Genomic DNA, 10,855 nt, shown 5'->3' with positions numbered 1-10,855 from the left:
TTGTTATATGTGAGTTGAGAGAAAGCGTGCCTCGGATAGCAGAGAGGAACGGAGCCTTAGTGCAAGAATTCGCAAAAAAGGAGAGAGATTCAGCTAGGCTTGGGAAAATAAATGTATCCAGCTTTAAATTTTGAGTGCGTGCCAAGACAAAATCATAAAAATTAATTTATTTACAGTAAATATCAAGATAATGCTCCCTTAAAATTTTAAGATATAATATTTGGTATTGGTGTTATTTTTTTGCCCCTTTCAAAAAAAATTCCTAGCTATGATTGAAAAAGAGAGGGTGCAGCAGTAAGCTTCGCAATTAAATTTGAAGATTCGGTGATTTGGGTTTGTCGGAATTGGTTGCATTAAATACAAATTAAATAGAATGCAAGATGGGGATGGCTAAGTTTTAGAGAAATTTGAGGAGTTGGTGGAATTGCTAGTGGATTGTTGGGAAACTAGTTCGAAGTTCATTCCCCTAGGAACCAATAAGTAGTGGGGCAAGAGTAATTTACCAAGGAACAGAAAAACGTTGCTTTGTCAGGCCTCCCATGACAAGATGAAAATTTGGAAAAAAGCCACAAGTAGATAAAACAAGAAAACAAACAGAGGAGTTGATCAACCACCGCAAAATCTAACATAATCCTTCACAGATGTCCTGATGTTAAGGGCTTCTACCATAGAATTATTCATCAAAAAAAAAAAAAATTGATGCCCTAAATTTAATACAGGATATGTGTATTATAGGCCCTTGCTAATCCAAATGATTTCTTGATGAAAAAATAAAAATAATGAAATGATACAAGAAAACTGAATAAATAAGAATAAGAATGGATTATGGTAAAGAGAATAGTGAAAGAATATAATCAAAGAGGCAAGATTCCACTACCTTTTCCTTACAAGATGGAACAAAAGGACTACATATTAGTGGAAAAGATAATTTATTCAGATAAGTGGAAAAGGTTTTGCATTCAACATTCAGAATAAATAACATCATAATGAATTCCATTTTTGGAGCATTTTTCCAAACCAAAAAACAACAAACTCAATAAAATATACAATAGCTAAAACAAATGTTTAAAACTGCACAATAATATATTGAGACATTTTTTCCCTGTGATGCAAGTTGTAAGCCTTAAGGTACTTTGAACCTCTAAAGGCCTTTCGAGGTGTAAGACACGTAATCATAAAATTAGACAAAGTAAGAAATATTATACTAACATCAAAATATGAGTAAGAAGTACTAAAATTGTAGCATCAAATCATCCAAGTAAAAAATGTTATGCAAACATCAAGTAAGGTATTAAGATAAGTTCAACAAAATAAATCTCTCACTCCCAAATAAAAAAAAGAAAATACAAAGTAGGTAAGATTTGAATTTGTAACTTCAAATGTTCTCAGCAATTTCACAACTCACTGGATTCTAGTTAGAATTATCGTCATAATGAATATATTTCTCTCCTACCTCAACCTCAGTTGTGCCAATATTCTTTTAATCTTCCTAAGCTTCAATATCAACGAACTTTCACTTCTCACAACCAATAAAAAATATCAATTAAAATTTAAATAATAATTATGTTAATGATTAGTACTTCAAGATGCTCTATATTTTTTGGTCATTATCTTATACATATTATAATCAATTTAGAAAACATGTCAAATGCACTCTAATGTATAATAGAATAACAATCCCCTCTATATGAGCATGAGATATAACTAATAATTGAACTACAATTGAATAACCATTGAACGATGATCAAATACTAAATAAACAATGGTTGGTTTGAAAATTATGATCGAGAAACCTTTCTTTCTTGATTAAACCTTCTTCAAAATTATCTTCAATCCACAACTTTAAAACGATAGTACCATCTTCATACTATGATCAAAACATTTTCAAACAATCAATCTTCAAACCAAGACCAATCCATCCAAATCATGGCCGATCAATGATCAAACAGCAGTCAAATATATTCTATATATTTTTACTTCGAAAGCAGTTCGAGATTATCACATTTTGGCCAAATTTTGATCCAGAAAGAACTTTTGATAACTTTCCCCAAAACTAGGTATCTGACATATTTTTTCAATTTCTACTATTATGGGGCATTTACAATACAATTTTCTCACAATAAAAGGAGTTTTTCTATTATATCTTAATTATATTTGCCTTTAAAAAAAATTTAAACCCTAAATAAAAGGAGCAGTCACTTAAATTTTGAGGAAAGGCACGCCTCATAAATTGTGTGGCATACACCTTACGGGAAAAAAAATCTTGAAAAAGGCTGAGGCCCACCTCACATTACTCAAATTCAAACCATGACTAAAAGCACCCAATGATTGGGGTTTAAAGCACGAATCATATTAGAAATAATGATAGTTAATTTAAGATAATAGTCATACATGCTAACATTTTGATTCAATATATTTATTATGATAAGCATAAAATTCAAATAAGTAGTTTTAGGGTAAAGGTCAATCCTCGCTTTGCTTTTGGATAAAATGATGCTTAAAAGCCTTTTTATTTTTAATTCTCATAACTCTAAATTAAATCTAAGACTTGATTTTGATTTAAAAACACTTTCTTATGAATCCCATAAATTACAGAGTTCCATGGGTGATGCGAGACTTAGGATGAACCGACTAGCAAGTGAGGTGTCGGTTCAACCTCCCTCCTAAATACCTTATTACAAATATAAGCCTCCCTACTAAATACCTTATTATAAATATGTTGCTGGTTGAGTTAGGATTTAGTCTTGTTTTTCTGATTTTAAATTTTTGCCTCCAGGTGTTTTCCCCTGCTAGGGTTGTATTTGAGGATAGATTATACTCCAGATGTATCTTTCTCCGATGTAGTGATGACCTCTACCAAATTTCACAGACCACAAAGCCTTGAATTTCTTAAGCAATCAGAGTAAACTGAAGGGCCAACACGCAAGTTGGGTGGAGTTTCTAACATCGATCTAGTTCGTTCTTAAACACAAGCCGAGGAGTCAAAATCAAGTAGCAGATGCACGTAGCCATCGTCACTTGTTTATCACTGCAATGCAGGCTCAAGTTGTGGACTTTGAGTTAGTGAATGAGCTGCACGAGACAGACAAGGATTTGGGGAAAATTTGCAAGCAATGTCAAGAGAAGCCTGCTGTGTAGTACTACAAAGCTTATGGTTATATTTTCCACCATAATCAATTGTGCACTCCTAAATGTTCGCTGAGGGAGTTCATTATTGAGGAAAGCCATAGTGAAGGACATGCAGGGCATTATGACAGGGACAAGACTCTCGCACTGATGAGAGAATACTTCATTTGGCCCCAACTAGCGAGAGATGTGAAGCGGCACGTCAGGCAATGTTGGATTTGTTATATGACAAAAACTAGGGGACCAAATGCAGAGTTATAGACCCATTACCAGTACCAAAGGCACCGTGGGTGGATGTTAGCATAGATTTTATGGTGGGTCTTTCGAGAACACAACAAAACAAGATTTCATTCATAATCATGATGGATCAATTCTGAAAGATGGAGCATTATGCATCACATGTCGTTGATTTGTACTTTAGAGAAATTGTGAGGCTACACAAGATACCAAGGGTCATCGCTTCATACAGGGATGTCAAGTTTTTGACTGACTTCTGAAGGACCATATTGGAAAAATTAGACACTGAACTTCAATTCAGTTCTGAGCTCATCTAGAGACAGAAGATCATACAGAGGTAGTGAATAGGAGCCTTGAAAGTCTGCTGAGATGTTTTATTGGAAAGAATATTAAGCAATGGGATCTAATTTTAGCTCGGTTCAAGTTTGCTTACAACAGATCTGTGAGTCATACTATCTCTGTTCGTTCCATTTGAAGAAAGGATGGATCTCAAAGAATCGATCTCTGTTTTAGTTGTTGAATCTCTGTTTGATCGATCAATGTGTGATATTCTAAATTATCATTTATAACGAAATTGAAATGATATTTTGTTCACAATCACACTCTGTTTGTGATTGTGAACTAGTGCAACCAGCTCACTCCACTTGAATTGGTACCACTCCTGTCGACATCAGCGATTTGTAAGGATGTTGCATGACAGATACACGATGTTCAAAATCTTCACGAGAAAGTTGGAAAAAAGATCACTAAGAAAAATCACAAGTGTCATGTATAGGCGAACAAGACAATGAAAAATGTGACCTTTCAAGAAAGAGATCTAGTGTGGTTCCGACTAAAAAAAAAGAGATTCCAGATAGGACCACTTGGAAAACTCAAACTGAGAGTAGACGAACATTTAGAATACTTCGAAAGTTGAATGACAATGCGTGTAAGATCAACTTGTCAGGAGACTACAATGTTCCGTTACGTTCAATGTCATGGACTCATGCGGTGGTCGGCTAGCACTATTAATAAATATGCAGTTCAATCTTAATAAAAATAAATTTAGTATAAATAATTTTATCTTATAAAATTTCTAAACTGTCAAACCCATAATAATAACGCAAATATACGTATCGCTCAAATAATAAAGGACTTTAATAGAATTCTAAATATCGATCCCACAGGAAGTTGAAAATTCTTATAGTTATAACGTCAAACACAATATTCAAATTATAAAACTTAAGTAAACAAAACAAATCTAAAGTAAATTTAATGTGTGTTAAATGAAATGCAGTTAAAATAACTAAGTTAACTAAACTAATTACTAAACTTCAAAAGTAAACTTATAAAGACTAAACAAAGTTTTGAAACGAAGAGTTCAAATTTAAGAAAGCATCCTTCCCATTTACAATGAGTTTATAAAATGTGAAGAAATTTAAATCATTTGAAATACATATAAAATTGTCTTGTGTCAAATAAGAGCAATCATAATTTTTACCCTCTAAAATTGTAAAAAGAACGTTGACTAATCCAGAGTTTGGTCCCTAAATTCGTGGCTAGGTTGAGAGGATAATAGTTGTCACTCCAGAGCTCTCACTTCTCCCTCGCCTAAGGGTTAGCAATCCCGCTTTAGTTTCCAAACAACTAGACCAAATTAGGGATTTTAATATCTCACATTAAAATCTCCAACTCTGCGTTCATCAAAGTATATTTTCATATTTATTTGCATGTAACCCCGTGGATTACATTTTCACTCACGAAATTAAATGTGACTCTTACCTTATTGAAGAAAGTATAACATTTTCGAATCGTATGTTTCTCAACAAATTTTAATATTTCAATTGGTCAGATCAAAAATTAAATTAAGATCAGAGTTCGAATCATCACAATTTATTGACATTTAAAACCATACAAAACAACACTAATCTTTCACAAAAGCATATCTCATTGTAGAGAGAGATAAAAAAGACTACTCAGAATTCATGAGAATGATACGATAAAACATGGATTTCATATATAAAAACATGTTTAGAAAATAACGAAAGAAAAGAACACGACTTATCTCACACTCTTTCCCAAGCAACACTCTTTCTCCAGCAAATCTCTAGAAATTCTCTTCAAGTACTTTCTCTCTTTACAATCACACTTAATTCTCTCTTAGAAGTGTAATGAAGAAGAAATCTCTTACCTTTCCTCTTCTCTTACAACCCTAGAAGAAAATATTCTCTTCTCTTTAACGCCAAAACTTCTCTCTATCTCATGCCCCCCCTTCTCTAGATTTCTCTCCTTTTTAATTAGGGCCCAAAAGAAAATCAAAATTCCCTCCAATTTTTCCCCCAAAAGTCACACATTTTTGCACCAAGAGATAAGTCCCTTCACCCAAGAGACATATCTCTTCATTAAAGAGTCTTTCAAAGTGTATAGATGCATTGAACCACTCCATGGGACGTTTGAAATATTTGGAGCCTTCAAAAACTGCTGAAAAATAGTCACGAACCGACTTACTCATCTTAATTCGTCTCTGGCGCTTCTGGCGCCAATCTGGCGCTTCTGGCGCCAATCTGGCGCATCAGGCGCCAGCCTAATGAAGTATGCGTTGTTCTTTGGATTCTAGTGCTTTTAACGCCTCTGGTGCCACTTAATGAAGTATGTGTTGTTCTCTGGTTTCTGGCGCCTCTGGCGCTAGCTCTCGAGAAAATAGCCCCTCTGGCGTCAGGATCACGAAAATCTCTATTTTGACTCCAAATTTTCTTCTTTTTGCTACTTTTTACTTCGAATGCTTAAAATTAATTTATCTGCAACAAAAACATAAAAATACACTTCTTTAAAGTGCAATAACACCAAAACAAACATAAAATGTATACATAAAATAGTACATTATTTTGATGTATCATGGATCTGACATAGTACTACAATGACCCAGAAGCTTTGACGAATGAAGTCGAAGCTCCTCCAACCTCAGGAGGCTGATGCAGGGTTGATCAGTTCAATAAGTGAGGTGTCAGTCTAGCAGGGAGGATGGACTAGCAGGCTATCTATTGGGCTGGAACTGCTACCCCTTTCCCCTTCCTCCTAATTACCTTATAATAAATATGTTGCTTGTTGAGTTGGGATTTAATCTTTTTTTATTTCAGATTTCTGCCTCCAGGTATTTTCACTTGCTAGGGTTGTATTCAGGAACAGGTGGTTCTCCGGCTATATCAAGCTCCGTAATGGTGACGACCTCCACCTAATTCCCCCTACGCAATCCCTCTTCTGCTCGTTGTCCTTCAGTCAGCGGACCCTCCTGCTTTCAACCACAGCCCGTCGGCTCCCTCCCTTCTTGCTAGCAACCACAGGCCACCCTGCTATCTCCCTGCCTGCAGTCGTCGGCTACCCTACCACCTCCTTCCACCCTGCCTTCAGCCACCGACCACCCAACACCTCTCCTTCCCTATTTCTAGCCACCTGACAGCCCTCACCAACCCAGCTTCCATCTCAAACCATCCCCGTCATTCCTCCTTACCATACCTAGCCACCAACCTTCCTTCTTCATCAAGTTTAACCCCTCCAACCACAGCACCACCACCTCAATCTATGACCTAGTTGTGTGTTTTGTCGTTATTTTTCTTGTTTTCAAGTGTTTTGCTTGTAACTCCTTTTAATTTGAGCAGTAAAGTATTATTTTGTTGTGGTTTTTGGATTAACTATGGTATCGATGGGTGTAAGAGTTAATTTCAAGTGAGTTACTTTGATAAAAATCAAAGGATTGCAGCTAGAACATACAAGCCTATGAATGAAAAGAACATAGAAAGGACATGCGGCATAGAGAAATAAATAGAAGGAAGAAAACAAATTGTGTGCCCGTGGAATACCATTATGTTATGATAGAAGCAAGTTGGAGCCAGAATATAGTGATGATTCCATATAAATTCAAAAATGTTTTTAAGTAGAATTTAAGTGAAAAGAACTATGATATTCATTTAACCTTCTCCATCAATTCTCTCTCTTGTCCATTCTTCTCTTACATTTAACTTGTGAGATTTCGAGCTTATATTTTGAGTGGGATAAAAAAAAATCTAAGTTTAGAGAAGAATATTTTAGTGCACCCATTTTATGAATACACATGTATGGCTATTCAATATTGGATTAGAATATATCTCCTCTCTTGTGTGCATAGCCTTATTTTGGTAAAACTACGCATCTTCTTGCGCTACTTAGTCACTTTGTATATAATATTTGTGTTCATCATATTTGCTCCTGATAGGAGCTTTTAGATAAAACTTACAAAATTTTCAACAATATGTTATTGAAATTTGAAAAATAAAAATTTGATGAGAGACTGAACCTTATTTCTTCTTTACACAGCCATTTAATCAGCTTAGGGTTGACGCTGTCAGCTGGATGTAAGAAGCTGCAGAAATATAAAGATATATAATTAAAAATGTAAGTGGAAATTTTAAATACTATGCAATTTGAAAGAAAAAAATACAAAAAAAACCTAGACATTTAAACAACAAAAAAGCTTACTCATTAAACTCAATTTTATTCAGAAGGCTATCCCCATCCATGTCTGAAGCATTGAAGTGGTCTTCCTTCCACCAACCCATATCATATCCAAAGGAAATGTTATCTACAAAAATAAAGTTCAAAATTCATAGATAATGCAAACCACTTCAAGCTTTCTTACATTGTGTATTTTTTACAAAATGATTTAAAGTATTAATGTCATGATTTTTCAACCATTTTTTATGATAGATGTCTGCCTAATATAGCCCTCCACCTTTCGGGTCTTGGAACAGGGCAATGGCAGTGTTAATTGGGCATCCCTTACACACTTGAACTAGATTTCAATGACAACAGTGATTTGATCTTATGCGGAGCTCCTAGACTTTCTGACGCTGACATACAGGGCAGTCCAAAATCATAATGTTCGATTAGAGTTTAGGTTTCATTATGATCGATCACTTAAAAACCAAAACTAGTACGTAAAAATAGTAGCGACATACTAAGCATGCATCCTATATCTTAAAGGGGAAATTTCGAGACCGAGGCCAACCAAAGCAACTATCTTCTATTCAATTCATTATGTCGCAGCCCAATTACAATTAAAAAATATTAATAGCTATGATTTTGAAAATTACAAGTAGTGTGATGGAGATCAAACCCAAGAGCGATCTTACAGACCATTTCGAGACCAACTAGGTGGCTCATACTCCGCAAACGAGACGAACCCGTCCCGATTCTTGTCGTGCATCTCCATCTCCCTCCCGGTCCGGTGCATCACCTCCTTAGCCGCCTGCTTTAGGTTCCACTCCGTAAGCTCTTCAAGGGACACAAACTGATCAGCAGGATCCACGTCAATGAGAGGAAATAGGAGGACGATCCGGTTGGTGACATTGAATCGATTCTCGTCATTGAGGTAGTCCTCGGCATCAATGAAGTCCTCCCACTCGGGTTGGGCCTCCTCGCCAGGAGCGGAGGGAATGTTGAAGTGGCTTCGCTCCCACTCGCGATCCTCGCGCCGGTGTTCGATGTCGGAAATAAGGGGGTCAAAAGGGATATAGCGGTCTCCGGCGGAGGGAGGCGATGTGAAAGAGAAATTGGGGCGGAGCTTGAGGCGACGGTGGTGGAGATGGTTGCGATGCTCGGGGGAGTGGTGGCTACGGAGGAGGAGGAGGAGAAGGACAGCCAGGATTAAGTAGATCAACACTGTGGCGGGCCGCGCCATCTCTCCCTCCTCTCCCTCCTCTCCCTCTCTGCGAGCAAGATCCGAAGTGAGGGAAGAAAAACTCTTGGACCGAGAAGCAACACTACAAAATTTATGTTCAGATCCATTTATAAAATTAGATAGCGGTAAAATGCTAAATTTTTAAATGCAGCTCATTTTATAAATAAGATTAATTATATTTAATTATTTATAAATTCAAAAAAGTCTGAAAAACACACACAATCCACAGTTTGTTCTTCTAGGAAGTGGTTAGAGAGATAGAGGGCACTGTAGATAACAATAAAAGAGTAGTAGTTATTAATGATATGAACGCTTATTTATAGGAATATGTTATAGTTATTATAAATTTATAAGTCAGTCCCCTCATCATTTGGTTAGATGGGGGACTTCTTAGTAATTACAATAACATTAGAGTATAATAAGGCTGGCAAATATATTAGTTCAATGAAAAGTCTCTCAACCACTCGCTATGCCTTCATTGGTACACGGTCTGAAACTGAGTAACTCATCGATCAGCTTTGAAGTTGATCGTCATTCTATAGAAAATTCTTCGTTGCATTCTTTTGATCGCCCAACCTCAACACCTCTCTATTAGCATCCAATCCTTCAATCGTCAATAAGGCATCCAATCGAATCATTCCTCGCTCTAGAACCATTCGTTTCTCTTGAGATTTATGCTGACATATCTTTCATATACATATTTAATTATCTGATTCTCTTGCTCATCAGAAGTTGGACAATACACGAGAATACGAGTATCTTTTTAACATGTATGAAAAAATTAAATGATATTATTGCACAATAATGAACTTCTCTGGATTTATGTGCCCAGACAATTATAAATAGGTATTAGGGTAAGGGAGGTTTGCATCATTTCTTTTTCTTCTTGTTTCTTTAGTCTTATATCTCTTCTTTTTCGTGTATGTATCCCATCATAAGCCGACAAGAGTGTTATTCTCAAGGCTATGAGTGATATGTGGATGAAGACTTGTAAACCCAACATAAAGCGGAAACCAGCAAGTGAGGCTTCCGCGGAAGAGTTGAGCAAGAAGAGGATTGAACAGGGGTTGTGAGCGAGCGAACAAAAAGATCAAACTAGGTCTTCTGCTTTTCTTGTAGGCTCTTCATAGGGGAGAGCCACGAAGGAAGTTGGCTAGCATATCGACAATCATCTTTCGGGACACCCGTTAGAGGCGATCACTCCTGCCCAAAGTGGAGGAATGTTCGTTTAGACTGGCGTAGGGGCTATGACTCCTTAGGGACTCGGAAAGGTACCGGCTGAAGTGGGGACATAGCTTCAGTCGCAAAAGGGTGGCTTTTCCTCCGAGGGAAGACTAGAGGATACTGGTGAGGACTTCATTTTTTACACTACTTTTGAATGGTGTAGAATTGTAGGTATGTAGTTTGAATCATGTGTGCAGGAGCTCTGACGATCTCTTCCACTTCCTCAAACTCTGACACCAACCCTGAGGGCGATATGGCCTTTGTGGAACAAAGCAGCGGAGAGGGGAGTGAATATCGAGAAGTAGGTTGTTTTGGAGCAAGGAACCATGGAGCAGGATGCTGTGGCCCAGAGGATAGGGGAGAATCCTTCCTCTGACGGAGGCAGGAGTGTGGGCGGTTAAGTTCCTCTCGACGCGGCAGCAGAGAAGGCGGCATCTGAGGGGTGTCAGGTGTATGCCAACGTTTTGGTGTGTCAGATTGCCAAAATAGAGGAGTGCTTTCTTTGTCTCATAGTACAACGTCAAGGAGATAATGATGATGGTGTTGTTGAGGTCTTGGAGTGAGTTGACCTAGTAG

General features: G+C 36.9%; 1 protein-coding gene across 2 annotated transcripts in view; it reads right to left on the bottom strand.

Annotated features, from left to right (window-relative positions):
- LOC110036331 (calumenin-B) overlaps positions 1-9,144 on the bottom strand; it is a 55,295-nt gene extending 46,151 nt beyond the window's left edge. For both annotated transcript variants that reach the window (XM_020740748.1, XM_020740749.1), the window contains exons 1-3: positions 8,512-9,144; positions 7,855-7,957; positions 7,673-7,738 (exon numbers count right to left, since the gene is read on the bottom strand). In XM_020740748.1, the coding sequence (XP_020596407.1) occupies positions 7,673-7,738; positions 7,855-7,957; positions 8,512-9,055 (713 nt within the window). In that variant the 5' untranslated portion in view covers positions 9,056-9,144. The remainder of the gene's footprint in view (positions 1-7,672; positions 7,739-7,854; positions 7,958-8,511) is intronic.
- Positions 9,145-10,855: the final 1,711 nt, after the last annotated feature.

The sequence above is a fragment of the Phalaenopsis equestris genome, unplaced genomic scaffold (genome assembly GCF_001263595.1).
Source record: "Phalaenopsis equestris unplaced genomic scaffold, ASM126359v1 Scaffold205226, whole genome shotgun sequence".
In the NCBI taxonomy this organism is placed as follows: domain Eukaryota; kingdom Viridiplantae; phylum Streptophyta; class Magnoliopsida; order Asparagales; family Orchidaceae; genus Phalaenopsis; species Phalaenopsis equestris.
Note: the sequence above shows the minus strand (reverse complement) of the source record. Positions and strands in the feature narration are given on the sequence as shown.